General features: G+C 37.8%; 1 protein-coding gene across 1 annotated transcript; it reads left to right on the plus strand.

Moving 5' to 3' along the window:
• Nucleotides 1–404: 404 nt before the first annotated feature.
• LOC132911226 (uncharacterized) lies at nucleotides 405–9,118 on the plus strand. Its single transcript, XM_060967697.1, has 5 exons — nucleotides 405–1,677; nucleotides 2,619–2,749; nucleotides 3,650–3,890; nucleotides 4,721–5,522; nucleotides 6,167–9,118. Exons 1-5 carry the CDS (start codon nucleotides 879–881, stop codon nucleotides 7,593–7,595), a joined length of 3,402 nt encoding a protein of 1,133 aa, XP_060823680.1. The 5' UTR covers nucleotides 405–878; the 3' UTR covers nucleotides 7,596–9,118.
• Nucleotides 9,119–27,492: the final 18,374 nt, after the last annotated feature.

The raw sequence follows: 27,492 nt of genomic DNA on the forward strand, positions 1-27,492 counted from the left end.
AAAATATCTTACTCCTACCGCAAAACCATCTCCCCGATACTGGAACCAGAAAAAATACATGTTACACGAAGTTAACACCTCGCAATTCCTCCGCCTCCGACATATGGCAAACCAATCTAACAAATATAAATGGAGGAAGGAAGAAGATTTGTCTTGATCAGAGGAACATATTCGATACGGTTCTAGACGCGTGGCGAATGAATCATGTTGCCGACTGTAACCGTGTATAAAACTGTATCGAAGCCACCCCCTTACAAGAACGTATAACGGTTGAAAAAGGAGGGGTGTATGTGTCGGGATAGAAGGGGAGGATGGCACGTTTCTGCGCAACTCCGAGGGCTTTTCCCCTGTCCCTCGCCATCTGCTGGAAGCTGCACGAGTGAAGAGATGTATTGAACAGGCTGAATGCGCGTGCAGAGATGCGCGAGTATCCGCGAATTCCCGGCAGCACGGGGCCGCAGTCCGCACAATAAAGAAAAAAATTGCCACAGAGTTAGGGGAACAGAGAGGTGGCGAGCGAGACAGAGACAGAGACACCGTCCTAATCCTCCTGGACGCCGAAGAGGCAGACTCGATTAATAGTCACGGTCGCGAGAGAAACGACGTCGTCCTCGTGCGCGCGGTGCCTCGGGATGAGACTGCTGCTACTTTAAGCGGAGCTTCCGGAACGGAGTACCGTTCAATGGGCCACCGCGTCTGGTGATCATCATCTCTGGTGAAACAGTTTTTCAATTTGTGTCTCCCGTCTCGTAAATCGTTCTATCAACGCGTCGTTACTCACGAGTTCAACGAATAAAACGAGTTGTTCGGTCGACGTCGAAACGCGTGTGAGTCGTTTTGTCCGGGAAACGAGCAGTATCAGACAAACGCCTGATAAAATGAGACCCGGCAGCTTCCTTCTGTTGCATCTTCTGCTTTTGTGTATCTTTTTCCTCGCGTCGGAAGCGAGACTCGGACAACAAGCAGCTGACGACGACGACGACGACGACGACGATGATTGGGACGACGAGGACGACGAGGACGACGACACCGACGAGCAGAGTTATCAAACGAAACCGGAGGTGGACGATGACGGACGCATATATAAGAACCCGAGGAATTCCCCGTCGGCGGCGTGTCCAAGAAACGAGGGACAGGCGGAATTGCTCGGCCAGAAGTGTCTGCGAAAGTGTTCTACCGATGAAGATTGCAAGAGCAAGAAGAAGAAGTGCAGATGCGACGGTGTTTGCGGGATGTCTTGCATCAAGCCTGAGAGAGAATGTCCGGCGCTGAGCGATATTCAGCACGGTGTGAAGTCGGAGACTGGAAGATTTTTCGGCGATCAAGTCCATTACACTTGTGATCCTGATTATTTCACCGTCGGTGTTACCGAGAGAACGTGCAGGGCCGACGGTAAATGGACCGGCACGACGCCTTCCTGCAAGAAGGATGTCAGTTCCTTCTGTTCTCAGCCGCCTAAGGTGAAAAACGCGCGACACAACGCGCTTTCTGAACAGACCACTTTCGACTTGGACAACGAAGTTCAGTACTTTTGCGACCATGGTTACACAACTACCGGTATCAGAAAAGCGAGGTGCTTGTTGATGGAAGGTATTGCTAGCTGGTTCGGACCTGACATCACCTGCGAGCCGCAGAAATGTGGACCTCCCGCGGACATTGCGAACGGCGGGTACGCCGGTATGTATCCTTTTGATTTTAGGAGTGCTTTATTACAGTTTAGTAGGAAAAGATATATAATATAAGAATAAGCGAATCTTTATTGAGAAATTGAACAGTTAGAAGGATATTGATTATTTGATAATTATTATAGACTTATGAGAGTAGTAAAAATGATTCACTCGTAATATTTCATAGAGACTCTATAGAGATACAGTGGTGCATTTTTGAAGATTTGAATGATTTTTTTGTAAAATATATGGATAAAGACTTCTTATATTTGATATTATGTGTTATTTTATGTATTTTTCTTTTAGTTTTATATCATAGTTGTCAGTACTTAGCTACTTCATTCGCAAATTGTTTAACAGACAATAACGTTCGTTTGATAATTTTCTCTTTATTTAGAAACGCACGAAGATTCTTTACACATGAAATAGAATTTATTTTTGATCATACAATGATGATCGAATTATTCCGATTATGTACTTCGAATTTGTCGCTTACTGTATGGAACAAGAATGAAGAGAATGGCGAATATTTAATATATAACAAGGATTTCAAAATTCGTCCAAATTATTGGAAATTTAGAATATAAAATAATTTTATCATACTCGATGCTAGTAATATTCTACTTCATAATTTTATATACGTTGCCATAGAATCTTCGAAACGCTCATTACCACCGATGGTGCAGAAGCACCGTTGATAATAGCGAAGTAGTTTTTTTTTCGTATGAAAACTGAACAGAAACTGAAACGAATTTCTCTAAAGAAATAATTATTACATTTTAGATACCGATTAAATCTTTGATCTCTATTAGAAATTTATCTTTTTTGAATATATTTTTAACTTGCAGAAACCTATATAAACAGACAATTGATCTGAACCATTTTCATCTTATATTATTGTTTCAATTATAAGGATTCTTACGAAATCGCAACGTTTGTTTTCTGTTCAAGGCGAATGTTATACGTACGATTGCAGTGTGTCGTATCACTGTATGGATGGCTACGAATTAGTTGGCAAAGCGGAGAAATTATGCTTGGCAGATGGCACATGGACTCCTAAAGAATCACCACAATGTGTGCAAGTAAGAGTTTTTAGCGACATATAAAACTTGTTTCTTCATGTCCCGTTCCCTTTTTATTCGACCTTCTTCATCCTTTTTTAACTGGATGCTACAAAAATTTTAAATAACTATCTGTTCTATGGGATCAACAAATCTAAGAAAATGTCAACTGAACGCATTAAGGACCGAACGATAGATAGTTTGTCATAATTTATTAAATTTCATATAATTGTAGGATCTACATACTTGGAAAATATAGCGACGAAAAAAATATTAAGCGAATCTTTGAAATTTCCTTCCATACACACAATGTTAAGAACCAGAATTTGCTTATGTAAAATGATTGAAAAGAAATTGTAAATGAAATGTCGCGTTAACGTTGGCTTCTAATGAGTCACATTTATATCAGCTCAGAAAGCATTTTCACAACGAAATTTATGGAAATGAAGACTAGAAGTCTTATATCTCTTACGACTGATTAATAATTAATCATTTTTAACACGTTGACTGCCACGGTGGTAATCGGTGACCCACGTTTTATTAAAGTTTTTACAATGATCGAAATAAGATAATTTTCATGGACTCGAAAATTTTCAACAACGTGAATGACTTACAGGATATTATCAGAAAAGTGTGCGCAAATACGATATAATATTTTGTAAAAGTTAAATGTTTTGCTGTAGTATATTTCAATATATCACAGCTTCCAAGGTAAAGAATATAAAATTTGTGTGATAGTCAACGCGTTAATTAATCATCTTTAAATTTAAAAAAAAAAGAATATCAATTTTATATGAATAATAAAATCAGAGAGATACGATATATTTAAATAAAATTGAGAAAGTGATTGCAAATTTGTTCAATAATGGCCAGTAGTGTGTGTGTACGTACGTTTCGAAGCAGGAAATGTTTTCTGTTCAGGTTACAACGGTGCAATGCCCGAAACCGGAGAATCCAGTGAGCGGGAACGCGGTGTACACTTCGTATGCATACAATTCCATCGTGTCGTACGAATGCAAGTATGGATACACAGTGGTCGGCGCGACGACCAGGCGTTGTGGGGCAGATAGAAAATGGACCGGAAAGACACCTACCTGCCAGGAGATTAATTGCGGTTCACCTGGTGTTCTGTACAACGGTTGGATTGAGAATATCGAGGCGGGTGAGTCGCACGATGGAAGAGCGGAGAAAATTCTTCGCCGTGTTTATTAATAATCGCGTCGTTACGAGAATAAACAATAGTAGAAGTTTATGAGAATGTTGCAACTATTTTGCGGTCGAAACAGTATGATACGCTGAGAATATCGTGGGAAGGATTTTGTATAGATATTGGTTTGGTGAGTGTAGGATTTTTATTCGATATAGAGTTGATAAAATATTACTTGAGACATACTTATTCAAATAATTGAATATTTGTCTCACTGTTCTTTCGATTAATATGGAATTATCTTTTTCGTAAGAAGAATGACAAACGTTTGCATTTTAATCCCTACATCATATTTAGATGTTGATACTTAATTTTATTTTAAATGAAGGATCATTCAAAGTGAATTTTCTATTTCATCGATATTCTTACATCTTCGTAATTTTTTGAAAATTTCTTCTATATAAAATCACCAGGAAAGTATCAGGAGAATGTTACATTCACACACAGACATATTAATATTTCATTAGATTAAACATCATTCAAAATGAATCACTCGCTCCATCGATATCCTTTGTTACCGGTAAAAGCTTTATTTACACAAAACTATACATCGTAACAAATACATTAAAACATTTACAACAATTAGCATCATTCAAGCTAAATTTCCCATGTTGTTGCTGTTCTTTTATTTCCACAATATCCTAAATTCTCCTTTGTTCAAAACCAGCCAAAATTCTTATGAAAATACTCGAACGGTAAACTGTTAAAACTCTTGTTTCATATTCTCAAAAATAACGAAACCCACGTAATTCTGGACTGACCTCTTTATACGCTGACTCCAACAGGTACCGGTCTGGGTGCCAGCATAATTTTCCGCTGCAACGACCACATGAAGCTCGAGGGAAATACCTCGTCGGTTTGTCAGATCGACGGAAAGTGGCGTTATCCATTGCCGCAATGTCTTGCACCTTGCGTCGTGCCTCAAATAGAGAACGGTAACATCACGGTGGCCAGCCACGATAGGGATCACATCAACAACGTGACTGTGGTCGAGCATGGCGAGAGATTGCTAGTTTTTTGTGAAGAAAATTACGAATTCGCGGCGAATAACACGCCCGTGGTTTGTAATAATGGCACATGGTCCATTGTGCCCAGTTGTTCGCCAGCCAGGTGCAAGCAATTGCCTAAATCGCCCAAAAATGGGATGGTGATAGCACCCAAAACCGATCACGGAATGAAAGCGATATTCAAGTGCAAAGATGGCTTTGAACTTGTCAAAGATGGACCAGATAACATCACGAGGTCGGTGAAATGTCAATATGGAAATTGGATCGGAGACATTCCTCACTGCATGCAAGTGTTTTGTCCTTTCCCTGGTTTCATCGAGAATGGAAAGGTCTTCTTGATGGGCAACATGGGAGTCTATGATTATCGGCCGTATGTGAAGAAGGTTGTGAATAACAAGCAAATCATGTATGATTGTGACAAAGGATACGTCCTGGATGATGGGCCCACTGGAGCAACTTGTGTCGGAGGAAGCTGGAGCCCTAAGGAGCTGCCCAAGTGCATTCCTGGACAGCACCCTAGGCTCAGATGGAGCAGACGTCGAAGATCTGTGAATGAGGAAGATCTTACTATGAATTACAGGTAAGTTGAAGATTTTTCTATTATATTTATTAATGAATTGTAGAATTCAGAATCGAATGTTGATTTAAGAAAAAAGTTGATTGACATGGTAGCATAGTCATTGATGATTGGTATTCACGCTAGAACTATCGATCTTTAACACGTAGCTAAATATATTATACATTAACTGGAATTAAAACATCATGAAGTGAATAAGTATATGTAAACAAAAATAAGCATTAATATGACCAAAGAACACCTGCATCTCTTTAACAGATAATTGTAAAAACAAAAATTTGTTAATGATAAAAGGTTTGATTAAAATACCTCCATTAAATAAATGATTATATATTCGTATAATTTTTAATGCTTCCTAACGATATTTTGGAGATGTAAGAAATTTTTTAACTATAAAGAATGACGATTAATCTTGAAAAATCGGAAAGGGGATGCATATAGTAAATTTCATTTTGAAATATTTAAATGTTGCTTATATTTCAACTGTGGATATAAGAATTTTGCATTTATGATTACATTATTTATATTTCAATTTTTATATACAGATAAAGAGAGTAGAGAAAAAATAGGCGAAAAATAGGGGAATTGGAAATTTAATTTCTACTGGGATATTTGTCCTTAGGAAGTCGAACTAAATCTTTTTTCAGAAAATTCATCGAGTTCTTCCGCAAGATCGGCAAGAAGCTGCTGCATCTCGAGATGAACAAGAGCAAAGAACACTCGAAGCATAAGATCGAGGCGAAGAACTCGAACTTCAGTCACCACGACAACAGCACTGAAGCTCTATCGTGGAAGAAGCATCCAGGTCATGGAAACAGATCGCGTCTTCGCGAGGAGAAGATGATCGACTTTCTCAAAATCGTCTATCGTAAGCTGCAACGCATGGATGCCAGACAATCTAACAATTCCACCAACGGCAGTATGCACGATCTTCTAAACGCTATGAGTAAAAACTTCTTCCACGTAGATTTATCCGAATCTCGGAAGAATAATTCCGGCAGAGGTCGTTCGGAGTTTGAAATTCGAAACCAGAGAGAATTCATCAAACTTAAACGAGAGTTCGAGAGAATCATGCGATTTTATAATAAGTCAATGCGTTGGAACGAGAAGCAGAATCGAAAGGATTCAAAGAAGAAAGGCCAATCTCACGGAGAAAAAGGGAAGAAATCAAAGGACAAGAAAAAGCATCGTAAAAATTATTACAAAGGATTCTACGAATTCGTGAACAGTTACGTAACCGAAAAACTGTCCATGTTGGAGGCCCGGAACGCCACCGAGGAGCTGATCAAAAACATGAAGATCGACAAGTTCACCGTGAGAAACGGCACAACGTTTACAGTAGGTGAGATGTACGCGTTCTTCAAACATATCATAGAGGCTAAATTAAACAACACGGAGGACACGGCGCAGGGGGAACCGTCGACGACGGCGTCTTCCTTTTTCACGAATTCGACCGCCGCCATTGGTAGTGGGAACAGTAGCAGCAGTACGGTGACGACGTCGAGCACGTCGACGACAAGCGGCACTACTACGACGCTGGCGACGCCGAGGGAGATCGAGGCGCGCGATAATCGATCTTCGACGATGGCCAGTAACGAGTCTTCGATGCTGGACAACGAGATCCCAGCCAAAGAAGGAGTGCCAAAGCACCGCAGCAAGCGAATACGAAACGCATCCGAGGATAGTGGTCCTCCGCGTCAGAAGAGGAGGCTGCTGTCCCTGAACGAGCTGCTGATAGCCAACAAGAAGAGCACCAACAACATTGCCGGTTCGTCGTCGTGGAGGAGTGAGAAGCAATGGGCTACAAAGAGGTTCAGGGCCTACGACGACGAGAAGACCAGGCTGTTTACGTTCAAAGAGCTCGAGGCTCAACAACAAAGTCGCTCTAAACGATTCCTGCCACCGTCTGAGCTGGATAATCAAATCTTTTTAAAAAATTTATATCTACACGCGTACGAAGACGAATATCGGGCGAACGTGAAACGTTCGATCGTTCAAGGAAATCACACGAACGAGCAGCAGCCGACTGTGTACAAGAGACGTAAGGGCAACCTGGGCGCGTACGAGATCAAGTGAACGAAAAGCGGAATTAATTGTGTTGTGATATTATTGACGGAATTTACTGAGGTCATTAATACCGATATCAATTCGATTTTAGGCGAGTATACATAATATACGATAGGATTATAATCGTTGTCCCTCGTCGATGCGCATTGTAAGACGTGTATCGCGCTTTTTTCAATGAATCAATCTTTTTCCATTTGTCGAGTCTCGGTGTAACCTGGTTTTACGATGGGGTTCAGTCATTATTCGACACTTATTCGCTGCGATGCGAGCTGATAGGTTTCAAGGGTTTGTTTCAGGTATTCCCTTTTGTTTTTTCTTTCCTTTCATTGTGTTTTCCTCGTCGTGATAATTGATGGTTATTCGATAAGTCGATAATTATTCGATGTCATTTTATCTATGGAATGCGAAGATTAGTGCACAAGCCCCTTGTCCAGTTGAAATCGTTGCTGAAAGGAGAGGGTTAAAAGTGTGTTACAGGGTTTTTAATCCACAACGTTTAAGACTGATCAACTTCGAATTTTTAATGTAACTTTTAGGATTTCTTCGCTTTCTTCTGTCTACAACGGATAAATTTTTAACGTTGAATTTTTGAAGAGAGATTGATGAAAAAATGTTGCCAAATTTCCTTACTTTTATTAGTCTGTGATACTACAAAAGCAGTAGTTCTTCATTTAGTGTAACGAGCATATATCGTTAATAAGATAAATATGAAGAACGAAAGACAGAATCAAAATGGAGACGACGTATTGACTACAAGGGGTGTAAAAGTATTTTAGATATGGCTATCGCTGAACGTAGAGATAATCGCCAACACAAGAGCAGCGTGTCGTTCTGTTTTCAAAGTAGCCAGCTCGCATCGCAAAAAGTATTTTAAACTCTTCGAAAAATCGTATTAGTAGAAGGATATGTTAAACGTATTTTAAGTATATCGTGGAAAAGGCATCAAAAAAAAAAAAAAAAAAAAAAAAAAAAAAAAAGATAAAACGAAGAAGAAAAGGATTTAAGGAAAAGAAGACGAGTCGAGAAGGAAAAAAGATAGAACATGTTCGGAACTCGTTCGATCAAAACGATCTTCCGTTGTATAATCGATTAAGTTTTCACGAACCGCGAGGCTGTGTTTGTTAAACTATTATATCGATTAAAAGAATAGGTTTTTTAACTGTTATTATCGAAAGGCATTGTAACGTTACGACGTTGTATATAATACATTCATGTTGATTTCACGTCTTTCTCTCCTCGGTTTGATACCAAGACGATAAGATATATATATACACATACTGTCGTATCAATACTCCCGTCCTCGTCTCTTCGTAATTAACTTTTACTTGCGAATGTTTCAAATCCACAGTACACGTATACATATTTGAAACCATTTGTATCGGTCGATCGATCGATCGACCCTTCTCAAACAAAGAAAGACACTGCGAATCAAACCATACACCACTCGTATACAGACACTCGTGCATTTTTATGAATGACAAGTCATGGACAAGTATCATTAGTGAATAATAAGTATTATGATACGAACAATATCAGTAACGTGTACGTTATTCTTCGATCTCCCGAGTTAATTTAATCAATCATTTATTTCATTCTATGTATTCAATTTTATGTTTTTTATTCACAATGTTTAATTTTATTTCAGGTTTCGGTTATGAAGTATCAGAAACTGGCAAGTACAACGCATCTTCATCCTTCGCTTTTTTATTTTAATCCACTGAGGGTTTAGTAAATTTTTTTATCTCATTATTTTGTTGTATATTTTGTATCTTAATTAAATAATTATATATAGATGATTAATTATATCTATATAAATTTCTAATTAATATATAACAGATGCAATATTATGGGGATCTTAATGGGTTTGTCACTGTACCAATATTTCCAATTTTCATGGATAATCAGTAGTTCAAATATCAAGCAATACATTCAACGCCATTTAGAAACTGAAGAAAACCTTTAAGAAACCAAAGAAGAAGAAAAAAAGAAGAATTAAATTTAAAGAGGTTAATATTGGACTAAAGCTTCCAGATGATAATGATCCACAAATGAAGCAACACATTCACCTCCATTTCTCCCATTCCCAAATTGAAATATCTTGCAAACATCCTACGACAAGATATTCTCCCTAAATCAAACTAAATCAAAAAAAAAAAAAAGAAGAAAAAAAGAAAAGAATAAGAAAGAACGGAAATGAAGATCGGCCAATTAAATGGTCAAATCAACCTTATAAACGGAAGCCATAAACAACGGATACCATGAGATTTTTTCCATCGCCAATTCCAGTGAATTCCTCGTACCACCCATATAATTTTGCGAATAATTTAAATCGGCGGTGCGCGAAATGGGAATCAGGTAGCTGATTCACCGATGAAAGGTATGGTGGTAAAACGACGTTTGGCGCGTATTCGATATCTCCGTAGATCGATAACGTCCGAAAACGGGGGTCCGTGGTCCCGATCGCTGATTATGCCGTAACATCACAGGTAATTAAGTCTGAAAATAAGCGGAGCCTGAAAAAAAGGGGCGCGGTCCCATGCAACGCGCGCGTAATTCGCGTTGCTCGCGTCTCGCCCCGGCATTGCTCCACCTGTCAATAATCGAACAGTGTCATTAATTACGGACCAATTATAATTCGGTAGACGGCGACGAGAACCATGTCCGCGATGTTATCTGGGAACCGCCGCTCGTTAACACATCCGTCGCCGCTTCGAGGAATCGTGTTAAATCGATTAATCCCAGACCAACACGCACGGTCGTTATGATAAGAGCAACTTGGATCCACGGACTGCACGTGTGGTGTGTGGTACGAGTGTGTAAGTACAGATCTGTACGTGCGATAACACTGCACCGGCAATAAAAGTGCGAGGCTACTCGTCGATGGGCCGGATTGAAGTACGCGATGATTGGTAACTCGTAATTGGACCGGACCATCCACTGAGGTCTGACGTATGCGAACCATCTTTTGCTTTTGCGAATACATTACCAGGATAAGATACCTCCGGATTATTATGGGAATTTTTCGATGAGAGGTTTTTAATCGCGGGGATTGGGGATGATTTGCGACGAAGATACGATTGGTTTTGCCCTTGAATTTCAGCTTCGGAATTATTGAATAGCTACTTGATTTCCTTTATTTTCTTTTTTTCTTTGGGGTCATTATTTAAATAGTTTTTAAGGTTCTTTTTCCTTGTTAATATTTTTTGAAATACACTACCGGCTATGAGTATTAGGACACCTGATATTTAGTACAGATTGAATGTTTTTTACTGCTTTTATTTTCTAGTTATTTTATTACGAATTTATTATATTGCGCATTACACGTGTTTTATAATGTAAAATGTTAAATGAAGTAAAATTTATTTGAATTTTTCAGTAAATGTAACGAGAAGCGTCTTAATATTTATGATCAGCGGTATATGTGTTTGGTTGGAGAACGGCTTGCTCGATTTTTAAAGGAAATTTGTATCCCTATTTCTATAGATAATTAATCGGCAAGTTTTTAAGGACTTTTATTTATTTGTTTTGAAAATGTAGGTTTCAAAGTTTTTGAAGAAATTTTGTTTCAAATTTTTTCAACCTTTTACGCTCCACTAGCGCTGTTTGAAGGATATTGATGATGTGCAAATTGTTATTTGATTTTATCTTTATCAATATAAAAGGGGGGAAAAAGAAAGCTGCGTTTGTGTATAATAAATGCATGATCCTGTCTTGTTTTTTTAATTAAACTTTTAAGCACAGAAAATCTGCAAACTGATTGTATATAGTAATTGAAACAAAGAATCCTCTCTTCTCTGTTTTTAATGTCTATAATATTGTGATTAAAAAGAGACATAAATATAGCTTGCTTAGAATGTCGAGGCAATATTCGAAAACTCCATCAACTGTTTTATCGAAGAAAACGGAAATTTCTTCGATGGATTACTTAAAATCTTCAAATTGTATCAATCGTAAGCAAACATTTGCAATGAATCAAAAGATAGTTACATCACAAGGTGGCCCAGTTTCATGCTTATTAATATCATCGTTTCTCTTCCAATACTAATGAACCAGACCATTGAACATCTCGTCTTTTATGGCACATATTATTCGTATCTGAAACGATAAAATTGCAAGAGACTTATGCAGCTTTCACTGCCACATTTATGCCATATGGTGCCCTGACATTTTAAAATATGTTCCTTGATAATTGTACGTACGTATGCCAATACTTTCTTAAAGTTCCAGCTCTTTTATTTTTTATGTATTTCTGACATAATTAAATAAATCCAAATATTCCTACCTTTCTTTCAGGAAATTTTTCATAACCTGCACTGCGGGATGGTATAAATAGATAAAACCCTATTCTCAGTTCAGGGATTACATGGGTATACCGTGATAATATTCTATAGAACAGAGTACACGGTTTAATAAATCTGAATTTTCATATTTCTTTTTCAGTAAATTTGCTATATATTTTTATTCCCTCTGTTCCTAAATGTTTATATTAATTTTTTAATTTACATTCAAAATTTTTTATGATTTGTTCTATACTCTATTCAAAACTCAAAGGTTGTATAAATACCATAACAATATTTTACAGAGTATTCGTATAGTATTTTTTACCAAGTTCTCTTTTACTTTCAAATTTTTCTTTTCAATTCACTTTATACTCCATTCAAAAGCCGAGAATTGTACATATACCATATTCGATACATAATACTATCTAGAGTAACAAATTCGAATCTTCTCATTTTCCTTTCAATAAATTTCGCATCCATATCCATGGATGACATAGATAGAGACAGCTCAGTTCAAAGGCTAAAGGTTACATAGGTATACGGTGACAATACGCTACAAACACAAGGACCTTAAAACTAGCTTGAAATCGATAAACGTGTAACAGTGTGCTTAAACAGACTACCATTGGTACGCCTGCGCCTAACGAGAGGTGTGAGGAAAAAGAGGAAACGAAAAAAGAAGAACACGAAAGAAGCACAGTATACTAATTCATTTAGCAAGGAACGTGTTCAGTCATTATTCCAGTTCATACGACGATGATTATGCGGTTACTCGATCAAGGTGCTAAATAACGCTAAAAACAAGAAAGACTAGCGATAAATGGCTACTGGTGCTTCGACTTTGTACTCCATTAGAGCCATCCTTCGTGTCTCCTATGTAAACTGAACACGGTACTCTCGAAAAGTAGTGCTAATGACGAGTAAACGAAAACTGAGTCGAGAAACAAGAAGGTTCAAGCATTTCGCTCACTGCTTCCAGTGTAATCTATTATCTACTCCTCAATGGATTTCGAGAAGCACGAATCGGAATCCGTTTATTGAGCTTAATTAATTAAGAGAGATATTAGAATTCAGAGTTGTTAACTTCTCTGGAATTTTGGTAGTTTCAGTTCGTCTCTCGGGAAGATTGAGAGAATAGACTTCTTGTTAAGGTAGTTGGAAGTTTCTAATTGATAGAAAGTTATAGTAGTTTCTTTTTATTTCTTGGTATTACGTTTCGTCTTCTATTTCATTTCATTTCGTGTCTAATTCAAGTTCTTATTTTTAATGTAATATTCGAGATTCCAAAAATCTACAGGATGAATATAATATACAAAAATGTATAAAATATTTTACATAAAGCACTTATCATAATATTTAATAGAAGAAACAAATTTCTATTTAGATTCCATCTTTTTTCCAATATAAAATTGCATAAACAGCCACTATCTAATTATCAGAATATTAATTCAGGTTGACATTTTTTTATTTTCCGAGTTAATAGTTTTCCGCATTCTTTTTCACATTTTCTATAATTTAAATTTGTTAAGACAGTAACCAGCATCCCAGAATATATTTGAACACTTTAGTTAACCACAATGATCTTCACTTTTCTTTATTTTGCATTTTACATTACAAGATACATACGATGTGAACGAAATAACAGATTTAGTAATTAAAAAATAAAAACAATTTAATTTTTGCCAAACGTTATCAGATATGCTACTACTTTTGGTTAGTGGTTTACATACATACTTTTCCTAAAAATCTTTTCTCTCAACATCCTTGTAATTACTGTACCGTGAAGCACAGAAGCGACACTACATCAGATCCAAAAACGTTTTGTACGCTCACCGAATAATTCTCTAACAAACCCTTCGTCACACCTACCAAAGAAAGTTTTTCAAAAGCAACTGCCACGTCAGCTAAAAATCCCAAAAGTAGAAAATTTTACTCTTTACGTTAATTGTGCTCGAAGCATTCGTATCACCTGGCATGGAAGATCCACTTGAGACGTCGGTGGACGGATCGATGGTAACATAAAGGGTGCTACCGGAGCCACCGTTTGACGAATCGAGCCCTCGAACGTTTCTAAACGCGACAATGCAACCGAGTGCCCTGGCTAGTCTGTTCGAGGTGACCGGTGATAATCTCATTGAGAGACGAGAGTTAAGCGGCGCGGGTTTCCTGCCAATTGAACCGACCAAGCGTCGCCTTAGAGCAGTCAATGCCGCCACGAAATTGCTCGGTGGCTTCAGCTCAATGAAACCCGCCAGTATTCCACCGGGAGGATTTGCCTAGATAACCGAGTACGAAGGACAGGCGTTGCCAAGAGTTACCAGCGGACCATTGTACTTTTCTAGCAAGAGAGTTTATGAATGGATAGTGGCTTCAGAACGGCCGGACGCCACCAATGAGTCGGAAATGCGGGGAAAGGACCCCGAGTCAGCTTTGAATCGCACAGAGAACGGACAATCGCGCTCTGGTGGGATTGCTCCGTGAGCAAGTTTCTTGGAATTTGCTGTTCTCGCGAAAACGAGCAGACCTCCGAGTTTTCGACGTGACTTTTAGAATGACGATCTGCAAGTAAACGACGCAACGAAGGTGTGACAGTTCTTTCAATCTTTTGGAATCTATTGGAACCAAGGTTTATCCTTTAACCGTCTAATTATGTCGAAGAAAGTTTTAAGATCTCGACAATTTTTAATTTTCATTATTAGATTTGTGCATATGAAATGTTTCTCTGAATAAAATTTTAACTGAAGTTTCTGCGAAACATCATATATATGTGGTATAAAATAATTTTCATTTCATTCAATACATTTTTTCCATATATTATACCTAAATACGTTGCGGATATTCATGCAAATCCATATTTCTATGAATATAATTTAAAAATACGGAACCATGATAGACAGTTGCTTTACTCGAATAATATTACGACAAGTATTATAATTGGACATTTTATATGTTTTTGTATATAATAAACATTCTGTGAATTTTTCACTTTTAAATTTCCCATTATTATATAAAAATTCACAATCTAATAATAATTCATGCAATTTGAATAACAATAATGTATAAATTGTAATATATTATAAAGGATTAATTGTGTTTTTAACAATACGAGTTTAGACAAACAACTCTAATCTACTTATATTATTTATCCTGCGCTTACGAAATATATCTTATAATTAATTTCGTAGTTTTCAACGTACGTCGTTGTTTCAAATAGTCCGTGTTAAATAAAAATCTAAACTCTTTCAACTAACTTTAGACTAACGTTTCTACAGACATTTATGTAAATCTTTTCCGAAGCGACTAGGTCATTGTCTTCACCTTCGAGCCATTTAACGAACGATGCTACTCTTTTCGCACCTATCGTTTCTCCAAACTTCCCGTTCGACGCTCTCCAGTAGAATTGGACATTATTCGAATAACATTGCGAATAAAAACCGAAGATAAATGAATTTATTCGAGAATAACAAATTACTTTTTGTTCGAATAAACTTATTCGAACATGTCTTCGAATGTCAAATATTATAGATAGAGAATTTTAACTATGCGTGGAAGTTATCGTCGCGGTATATACTTAAAGACAAAGATCAATAACATAAAAGATAAAAACCAGGCGGCCGCTCGCCGTTTGTAAACTGTATCACGTTAAGAAGTAGAACGTCGAATTGGACGATTCGGGCGGCGAGTGACCGCGATTGCTTTGTCTTCAAGTAACTCTGTCGATGTTGGCATCGCACCGCCCGTCTTCTTGTGGGCGGAATTTTACTTTCTGGTTTGCTATTTACTTATAATTAATCCTGAAATTGAATAACGAATAAAAATATATGTAGATTTATTCGTGACTAAGGAATAATTTTTCGTAAAACAGAATCGTTATTTTTTATTCGCGAATAAATTTTGGCAATCTATTCGTTATTCAAATAAAATTTGTCCAACTGTGCTCTCCAGAGACCACAATTAAATAATTTATCTCATAAAGCGAGACCGGCTTTACGCGGTGTTCCATTAAAGCTTCTCTTCCCCTTTAACGCCTTCTGCTGTCTTTCTCTACTTTTATCGTTTTGCTGGCCATCCGTGTTACACGTTCCAGCGAGCATCGTTTGCACGTGCCGACAAATTAGCCAGCTGTTGTTCGGCAAAGCTTGAGATTATGACACTGTCTCTCGTCACAGGGGCTCGATAGCTCGAAAACCTAAGCATCGAGACATCTGGCGACCTCCTATCGTCGAATTCCGTTACAAAAATGGAAGGATTTTCCCTCGGAATCCGAGAGGGTTCAAAATTGTCTTCTTCTGACACTTTTTCCAGGATTTTTCTTAATATTGTGTTCATGTTGACTGAGGTCAATGGTGAAGAAAAGCAAACTCGAGTCTATATTGGTGAATTCGTGAGTAGAAAGTGCACAGAATTTACAAATGGACATTTTGATATATAGAGTGTCTCGCTTGAAATATCTTCGTTATTTCAAATAATAAACGAAAATATTACTTACAAAAGTTATAGCATTTTAAGACAGTTCATAATGCAATACCAATGGATTCTTTATAATCGACGGCGTACAAGAGATTTAGAGATCAATATTGCTTTAAATTAGAATGTCCAATTTTCTATGTTTGAATTTAATAGAATGGCGGAAGTTGAAAGCTTTTTACTGGATATGTACAGTAGAAATAGGAAAATTAAGTGAACTGTATTTTCTACGTTACTGATATTGGCATACGATCATTCACGAAAGCATTCACTGCACCTTACATATGAACCACTTTTATAAATAGCGTTCCAATTATTTGTGAACATTGTAGTATCTATCGTTCATTGACAAATTATCATTTGTGATATTTACTATTTGGCTATTTATAGTAGTCAGAGAAGTAAAATTTTTGCACGCAGTCCTAATTCAATAGTCTATATCGATCTATCTAAAAATTTCAATGTACCATTTCCACAATGTTCGCTATTCACCAGTTTGCGTTAACGATCGTATCTCGAATAAACACAGTTCCCGATATTCAAGTGAATACTAGCGTAGGCAAGGAAACCATGAGTTTCATCGGTGGCTCCGAACGATCATAAAATCGAGTATGTCTCATTAGCCAAGCTCTATTGTCTCGGTCTCGTGAATTTCTACGAAGCTGGAAGCAGAATGAAAGGCGCTCGTGAATTTCGCGCCTAATGACCGCCTGCTGCGAACGCTTTTTGTCCCATTCTTCTCTCTCTTTCTCTCTCGCTGTTTCTACTTCCTCCACGGCCTTAAGTAGTCGCCGCTTGATCAAACGTAATCGCACGCGTGCGCTGAGCTATGGGCCCGAAGAACAGGTTGGTAATTAGCCGAAACCGAATAGAAATACCGTCACTTTTAGTCCGATAATGAGGCGAAAATGCGGTGGGATTCTCATATGCATACGAAATCAATAAATACGACGGTGTTATGCGCGCCGTTAAATTTCGACTCAGGCTGGATTAAAAATCACATAAAGTGGTGATTTTAAGGCCGTACCGGTAGTTGAATCAAATTTCGATTGTGTGGGATACGTATGGTTAATATCGATGGTTGCTTGCTAATGAATACCTGTAATAATAGAAATAAACAAATAAAATAATTTGAATTTATATGAAGCTTTTGAACAGATTATTATATATTATATATTGTTTAATAATTAAATTATAATATTATGTATAAAACATTAGTATCCTTTGTTTGATTTACATGGAGTATATTAGAAAAATTCATACGTGAATTTTATGTAATGCAGTAATATATTTAACAATTCGTTTCGAGGATTAAAAATCAGGATTTTAAAGGAACGATAATAAAGGCGCGTAATGAGGATATGAAATCAAAAGGACTGGGTTGATTTTTTATTGCTTTTTAGTGACTATACTGAATAAAATATTCTGCTTTACGACCATCTCATTAACGAATGCCCTTTATACTTAAATTACACAGGGTGATTGAAAGAATGTCACTAAATGAAACGTCTCATAATTCTAAAACAAATCGACTTTTGGATTCACATTTTCCAAAGCTTCTTCGTTCAATTTAAAAAGTATTATAAATCAGCAATTTCGGCACAACTTCTCTTTAGACATCATATAATTCACCTTTTGTCGTTACCTTAAATCCGCATCTTATACTTCCTGAATCATACAAAATTCAAGAAAGATTTGTGGAAAAAGAAAAGGCTATTAATCGACAATGTTGAAAAAGTAGCAATCAATGGGTGATAATTAACAACCACGTGCATCAACTTTCTTTCTTCAGCAGCCTCCTTTTTATCGAACATTAAATAATCACGAAACACTTGGCACGGTGTTCTGAAATTTAGAGCGATGCTTCTGCAACAGGAAGGATATAAAGCGGAGGAAAGCGACTGGAAATTGCTGGTCGGTTATGTTTCAGCCCTCTTCGGACACAGATTTATCGAGGCGTCGCCAAATATGGCGGTCAGAGCTTGCCAGCGCCGCTTCGTCCTACAAATGGCAGATTTCGCGGCTTCCCTCGCCGGCCGTTTAAGGCGTCCAACCACGAAACGATTACACGCCGGTTAATTTCAATAACGAGGAGAGTCACACCATACCTGGTAGTTTTAAGTGAATCTCTGTAGGCCACCAGCAGAAACAAACGTTCGATCTTTGCGCGAGCCGCTTCCACTTTTGGCTTTCTGTGAATGGGGGCGAATTATCGACGCTGTAATCTTCGATCACGGTCTGAATAATTGACCGATTTCTCTCGTTGACCCTTTGTTCGATACCTGTATCTGTGTGGCCGAACGTGTGAAAGTCCATTTTTTATGATCTGTTGAAGATGAAGAGGAAGTTTCTTTGAAATATTGTTTCAAGGGTTGCAAGTAGAATAGTAAGAGCAAGTGGATGGTAAAATGTGTACATATTTTGTTTCGTTTTATCAATTCCCGGTGATGAAACGAAACAATTATCAATTCTCAGAAATATATATATGTATCAAAATATATTTCAATATTGAAATACATATTCCATCTTCCAAATCTTTTTATTCACCACTTACTACGTGTTTGCAGTATCGATTTTACTCTTAATCATTTTAATTATTTTATTGCATGATAATAGCATAAAAAAATAATTAACTTCCTGAAAAAGATTTTTAGAAAGCGTAATCACAAATCTGATGATCTTGATAAATAAATCCTTTACAAAGTCACATACTTCACAGTTTAATCGAAATTTCTTCCCGGATTAATCCTGCAGGAAGAATGCTCGATGCACGTTCTATTAATGGCAAATATCAGACGTTATAAATCGCCGTAGAGCGAGAAAATATTCGAAGATAAATGAATTGCAGCGTGGCATTATCGAGTCGACATTGAATCGCTTCGAGCGAAATAATTCCCAGCCCCTGCACCCGAGAGAAAGTCGCACTGGACCTGTAAAAGTCAGCGTCATTAAATTAATTCCGAAATAATTGACACTCGTTTCAATTCTCATGTCCAGCGTGGCCAATTCCACGGGACCATTTTGCATAATCGATGAAGTTGTGCGTCGTCGAGTTCCTTACGACTTAAATCGAATAATGACTTCTGACTGGCACCGCCAGGGAAGGTAAAGGGAATCGCGAAGCGGAATCCTTACTGTTTGGAAACGGTATTTCGCGAATGACCATCGCTGTTGCAGTTTTTAATCGAAACGCTACGTCTTTATTCGCGCAAACGAACGACGCGATAATTGTCCAGGGAGCTTTAACTCTCCATAAAACAAGCCCGGTCACCATCCATTTAATTGACTGGATTAATGCGCGCTTGGGTTGATTCAATGGCAGTCGTGGGAAAATACCGTTTCGAAATTAGTTATCAGGCAACTTTACGATTTAACGTTATGCTGGCCAATAAAGATACTTCAATATCAATTTCGTGAAAAAGGATTGGTTGAAGGATCAATAAAAAGAAATTTTTGGGATATAAAGAGGATAAAAATTACGATAAACCATACTACTTTTTTGCAGGAAAAAAGTTTTTTAAATTCACAGGTATACATTATCATATTATTATTATTTATTATATTATTATTTATTTTATATATTATTATATATTTATATTGTTATAGTGAAGATATACTTTTATTTAGTTTTGGGATTAAATGTCTACTTTTGTTATAAAAATTGAATATTGAATATCTCAAGTTTTGAATTATGTTTAGAATATGTTATTTACCAAGTGTTACCAATAACAATATCAAACATCATGCTACAATATTGAACCAGAATATTGGCATATTATGAAAAACAAAATAACTCTGTCCATTGTATCTACCTACAAATAAATTTATTCATACAGTTCTCTTCTCCACAAATTATAATTTATGTATATTACTATATATCTAAGTACACAGTACAGTAAGCTTTTAGAATAGCTCAACAAAGAAAACGCTTTATTTTCCGAAATGACTCACCTATTTCATTATCACCTGTATAAACCAGGAAGGTACAAAAGTGAAAAAATTTCAATTACCAGAAATTAATTGAAATCCTTCCAAAGACCATCAAACGGCTCCAATTTAATTTTCCAATCCGAATCGCTATAAAAAAAAAAAAAAGAAACATCCTAAAGAATTGATGTCTAACACCGTAAAAATTAAGGATTGTTGGGTATCTACTGTAAAAAGATATTTCAAAAGAGACAATTCACCATCGGTTCGTGTGACCGAGTTTCTTCGATTGCAATTGAAAATTCCCACGATTCGAGGAGTCGATCGATTCGTCACGTGTCGATTATCTTGGAAGGAACTCGATTCTCTGGACAAAGAAGAACGATTTTTCGATTCGAATATATCCAGTGGCCAAAACGATCTTCTCTCAGCTGGCTGGACTTCTCATGGGCGGCCTCATGAATCATGGGATTTGTAGATGAATTAAATCCCATTGCGTTGGACCCGTTTTCAATTCGTGGAGCACGGTCTACTACGACGAAAACGAGGCCTGCACGGTGGTCCTAGCCTCGCGTCGTAGTAAAGTACTGGTCATTGTTAGTGGTGAATCCGCTCCGCCACCCTTTGCCACCCCTTTCTTTTTTTTTCTCTCTTGGCTGGCTCGTTGCTTCCTAGGTTGCGTTGCGTCTTTTTGTAGCCGGGTTTAAGGATGCACAGGTGGCACGGACGCGCTGCATGGCCAATGGAAATGAAAAACGACTCGCTTCCATAGGACAGATTAATCTGAACTGCCTACGAATTAGACGGTGCTTGGACCTCGTTGTTGGAGATTCGTATTCACTCGCGAACTTTGTACTGGCGTGGCTTTTTATGGCTCGCGAATTTCAGATTTATTGGGGGAAGATAAAATGGTACGTTTATATTATATAAGAATGGTTAAAATAGGTACAGTGAGTACAAAACGTACTTGTGTTATCCTTATTTTCCAACGAAGCGTTTTTTTTTATGAACTTTACATTTATTTCACTTTTATAGTGTCACATTTTCGTAGCTAGATACATCAAGATATGTTAAATGATACGAAATTTAATATACTTGGACTTCATCGGTATATGGATACCATAACAAATACAATGGTGCATAAATACCTTGTGTAGCCATTATATATTTCTGTCTACAAGTTATTGGGAAATTTAGTTCTTAAGTTTAATCTTCAATTGATATCGTTGAGTCGTAGATGGCGCGTTTGAAAAAAGTTTAGATTATGGTATTTAATTTTAATCCGGATTTTATATTTGAGGTAGTAAAACATAATTTCTGTGTTCACTTATTTCCATAAATATGAAAACTTGTTATATCTTGAGAAGAAATAGAAAAGGGGTGGGAAAAACTAGAAATAAAGATACAAAATATTTATAAATTACATTTGTCAAAAGTAGATTCGTGTAGTTTTTATGTAAAAGTTTGCACTAGGTGCAATAGGTTAAATTCACCGTGTCGCTGTTAAAAATACCAGCAAAACATAGAATGGAAGCTTCTAACGCCATCTTAAATGAAACTAACTAAAAAAGAAAGAATATTTCCAGTAACTCCGATCTCAATAGGACCAAATTCAAAAGAAAGGAATTCAATCTGCTCGAATCACAATGGGTCGAAAAAAATATAGACCAGCCTATAGGATAATTACATTCCCGCTCGACCCAAGTTGTCGAATTTAGAAGAAAGAAACAGAAGGTGAAACGAAAGAAGGAAAAAAAAAACCTAAAATTGTAGCGGGTATCAATTTAAAAAGAATAACTCCATTATTGAACTTTCCAATCAGCATAAAAAGGGAATCGTGCATAGGGATAAATCCAACGTGGCTCATTTTCGAAGAAAAGCCACTCCCTGGTGTCCGTAGTTCTCGAGAAAAAACATCTCTACCCGGCTTAATTCGAATTAGATTGGATCCAATTTATTCCCAATTAACAGAGAAAGACGTGGCTGGTCGTGGCGAGAGTGTAGTATCTATTTCACGTCGAAAGGGAATCTCATTCGCAGGAATTGGTCACGACAGCCACGGTATTTCGATTTGATCCGGCCTGTCCTCTCGATAAGTATCCTATGGTCCACCAGTCGTGGACCATTTCGAATCGGGAGTGGCTCAATTCCCGTTTCGCCTCGAAATTGGATGCTGGGCAGGTGTCCGTGATTCTCGTCGAATGCAAAAGGGAAGCGAAAAAGAAGAGAAGATAAGAAAAGAGGCTAAAAAGAAAACTGTGAAAGATAAAAACTAAAAGAAAGATTGTAGAAGAGAGTGGTCTAATCTTCGAACGAACTGGGCCCTGAGTTTCTTTTTCGATCGAAGGACATAATGATGTCCTTGTTGGACGCCTCTCGAACGTCTCTCGTGATCTTCGATGAACCCTAACCTAAGCTAAGCCACAACGCGATCCTCTGTCTCTATCGTCGAGCTGGATGACTGTCCGCCCGGCTGCTGGCCGGGATCGTGGCTGAAAGGCCGCGTTGTTTTAGCCAACGAATGCGGCCCGTCACCGTTCTCGATGCTCTTCATCAACGGATAATGACGAGTCTTGTACCTTGAGACAGCCATCCGATGAATGGACTGTTTGTGATGATGCTCCGACCGCGTGAGATCGCGTTCGTTACGCCACCAACGGACATTGGATGGTTTTGTACGAAATACGAGCGACAGGAAGCACCAAAGTCATCGTGAACCGGAAAGGATAAATGTGTTCAACAGAATAGTGGAGTTTTTAATCGGTAACTGGAAGGTTTGAGAAGATTTGACTCTTTGAACTGTTGGTTTCTGAAATAGTTTCACTTGTAGGAAGGTTTTTAGTTTTACTAGGCACCTTAACTCTGCTGCAATTTTCGGATCATTTTTTACTGAACCTGAGTGATTTCTTAAGTTTAAACAAGATACAAAAGAACGAGGATGTAAATACTATTATAAGTAGAATGATGCGTAAATGCTGTCATAACCACTCTACTATATCAGTTACTAACATAACGAATGAACACATATTATATGACAAAGGAATAGTAATCTTGGCAAAGTTATTGTTATAATAAGAATATGTATATATCAAATACAGAATGAACATCTAACAGCCAATTGTATATAATATTAATAAATATTTCTTTCAACAATAATCAGATATTAAGGATTTAAAGCCACGATAACCTCAGAACTCTTCACAAAAGCATTATCCGTCGATCACCTGTTCCGTTGCATAGTTCTGTGACGTAACACAGTTTTTCAGCTTTCGTCAGGTTGCTAGAACTTGATGGGGTTTGATTAACACTTTCGATAGCGCGATGGTACCTCTTTAATGTCATTCGCGACACGGCGTGATCGTTGCCGGCGCGAAGAAGGTTTTACGATCAGAACCACGGGAGATACGTTCTCCGAAAAATTTAAGGCTTTATCTCGCGGCGGCGGACCAAGGCACCATGGAATTCTTTTTCGAACTAAGCCTTCGACTGCTCGTAAAAAAATCTCTCTGCCGTCCGGAGGGCCTCGTGTCACGTCGTAAAAACTAAAACTCGCGTCCCGCTGCATTTACACGCTCGAAGGTATTATGATCTATTATTACAGGCTCGACACGATCTCGTCGGTTCACGATGGGAAAAAGGAGCCGCGTCGTCTACTCGATACGCGTCACTTCCTGTCTCTCAAACCTCGAATTTTCGGTGAATCCGGCTACGGTGGTCGTTTATGGTCTCTGGTGAACGGAACGAAAGTGTTTTAAAGGGAGTTAGTTCTTCTATGTAGTGCTGGTAATAAGGTGAATTTAGGTGCCGCGGTGTGATGAAATAGGCGGTTTCTCGAGGTGATCGTAAGTATGATAAATGGAGCACGGATTGGAAAAGGAATTCTTCGGCTGTTATGGTTTAGATTTTCTCGAGAAAAATATAAAAACATGCTCTTTCTTCCAACAAATCTCTAAATATAAAAATATATTCTTTCTTCTAACGAATCTTCAAATATAAAAATACGATCTTCTTTCGAACAAATATCCAAACAACTGTCGCAAGTAACGATTGTCTAAACTCATATAGACGACAAATATAAGCGCAAAGAAACTTACTTTTCTCTATATAATTAAGAAGATTTTTCTTATGATATTGAACATATGAATTCAATACAATTTAAAATTCCAAACAAGGTCAACAATCCTCGATGATTTAAAATTTGATTACCCGATCGTTGAACCAAGGTATCGAACTTCCACTTCATTTGATAGCGACCAAAATAAGCATTTCCCTTTCTACTTTTCAAACCTTCCAAAACGCTTCAACAAAGTACAAAAAAACTTAGCCCCATCGTTGAATCCTCAGGATCCCAATTAACAAGAACCGTTCCGAACCGGGCGCAAAATAGCACAAAAGTGCCTCGGTCTTCTGGCCTGTCACGTCTTTTTCTGCGTGGCTGCGTCAGGTTGCCCGTGTCCCTCTCGTCCGGCAGCCTCGTGTCGTCGTACCTCATCGTTCAAATTATAATTCCTCCTTCATACAGCAGACGACAACGATGGAAGATGGGTGAAGAAGGGCGGGCGGTGGAGGCTGACGCGCACGAAGAAATCCTCACAGAAGGACAAAATAGTCGCTACTTGATGGCGACTTAAGGTGATTTTGAATGGTGCCTAACGACTTGGAGCCGCGTCATGGGGGCCCAGTGTGCGCGCGCCGTGCCAAATAATACGGAGTCACGCTGAGCACCTCGTGTCCCTCGTGTCCTGACGGTGAACCAGCGACGCTCAAGATAATATCCTCCCACACGGCCGTCATTTCGCTATTCCCTGGTCCTTAACCTCTCAACCCCGGCGTCCTACGTTTAATCCGACGCAACAATAAAGCTTCGTCCGGCCTCGCGTTATCGCGAATTAATGCTTTTTTCTGCTCCTCGGAGAGAGAAAGACGGTCTGGCTCGATTCAAACGTCGCGGTACCGGGGACGAATAATCGCGACATGGGGCGCGTCATCGTCGCTCCGCTGATAAATTGCTCCATTCGCGTAATGAGGTAATGGAAATGGCTTGTTCTGGCAGTTCAGTGGCCTGGTTTCAACGTTCGCATCTTCGTTGATCGGGAATTGATACACCGTAGGCTGGAATGAACATTTTGTGTAATTCGTGATGTATCGTTTTTTGATTACGGAATTACGGATAGGAAATTACTTTAGATATTATTACTATAATTACTTTAACTATTTTAAATATTATGGAATTTGTGAATAATTATTAAGAGAGAGAAAAAGAGAGAGAGAGAGAGAAAGATTGTTGTGCGAGCACTGCTGATCTCCTTCCATAACTTTTATTTATTTAAGCGTTAAAAATGTATGTTACGATAAACGATATGACGCGTTAGAAATCAGAATATTCTGAAAGTTCCGGGAACGACTTCCTGTTCTTCGCTATTTAATCGATATCGCGGATATCGTTGAGCATTGATCGTTTTCTTTATTTTTTGCCACGGTGCATATAAGTTTTGACGTTCCATATTATTTTTCCATAGACTTTTAAATCTATTTAATGATAGTCTTAAATACACGATAAATGATCATTGATAGTCTCACGATGTAATTCGAAAAAAGGATATCTCGTATATTCCCATAGAATTCATGGAGGACAGCCCGCTGCGTCCTTATGGTTTCTGTAAATCCTACGCAAAGCCATAGAGGAAAGGAAAGAAACTTCAAATCCTACTGATCTACACTTCTGTTAACCATACTCCTAGGGGAGTTAGACGATCGATCTATTCACGATTCACTGCGTCCATAATCCTTCGATCGTTGGGATTACTCAGAGATCCGGAAGATAACGGTTGATGGTGGTAACATATGAGGGTGGATTGTGGTGGTCGAGAATTTTTCGAGCAAACGCAAACGCAGGGAACCTAACTAAGGGACGTAAGAAATGTCTTTCTATACTGAAGCATTGTGAGAAACTGAATACTTGGTAAGATTGAAACTTTTCATATATTCTTGTAGAAAATAAATGAAACGTTTAACTATCTATTGTGTTTAAAATATAGCTTAGGTGTAGATTTCAGTAAAGGATGTTCAGTTTTTATTTTTGAAAGATTGGCTTTCCTTGCACAAGAGAAGTTCTTTATTCTATAGATTCTTGATAAGAATGACTTCTACAGAATTCGCCGTTCAAAAGGCTATTTCCGATCATTTCCCAGCGGGAAAATAATAAAGCACACCTGGGCAGAGATGGCTTTCGGATTACAGGAAAATATTCCACAAGACAGGTGAAGATGCTGGACTAGAATCATTAATAACAGAGATAATTTGTTGAAAACAATCTTGGGTTTGATGCACCAGTCAATAGTTGAATGCACAATTCTGCAGAGTCATTCATCCTATGCTAATTTATCGTTAGTACCTAGTTTCTTTTCTTCTTCCAGGTTTATAGTTTTCAACTATAAAAATATCTAAAAAGTATTCAAGAGATTGTGTCTTTTAAAATAATTTTATAATGTATTTATATAACCGCAATTTAAAATTCTTGAACATAAAGCTAATATAAAATTAATATGATATAATATAATGAATGTTTCATTTTTTTGACGTTTTCTTTTTCCATTTTCCTTTTTCACATTCGAAGATAGATCTTTGAAAATAATTCTACAATATATTATACTATTATATTTTGAAACTCATAAAGATGAAGGTAACATGTAAAATTAACAGTAAATTTTTTATTTCCCGCGAATGTTTTCGAATATACCACTATTCTTAAATATCTTCCATCGTCATATTTGTATATTCCAAATATTTATTTCTATGGGGCAAATGGATTGCCTAGGTAAACCGCACTTCTTTTCGGCAATTTGTCAAAAATGGAAATTCGTACGGTAGTACACGCAGTTTGTCACAATTATTCCCCAGGTCGATTTAGGTTATTTCATGCACAATGTCGTCCCGCTTTACATGGCAAAGTCAAAGATCTCTCATGGTGAAAGAGTAACGAGTGACAGAGGGAGGCTCGCGTGACGTTGCATGTCGGAGAACATCGACGTCCGTTTCTATTGTCTGGCCTACGACAGAGACTCTCCAGGATATCTACCACCAGGACCTCACGCCGTGATCGAAAGCTTGTCAACCACTTTGTCGAAGGACGAAGCGTGACCGGGTCTTCCGAACTAAACTGTACACTGATATTAAGGTTCACACGGAACGTTCATTGCTAATCAACTAAAATGAAACATCCTCGTACATCA

The sequence above is a fragment of the Bombus pascuorum genome, chromosome 10 (assembly GCF_905332965.1).
Source record: "Bombus pascuorum chromosome 10, iyBomPasc1.1, whole genome shotgun sequence".
Lineage (NCBI taxonomy): Eukaryota > Metazoa > Arthropoda > Insecta > Hymenoptera > Apidae > Bombus > Bombus pascuorum.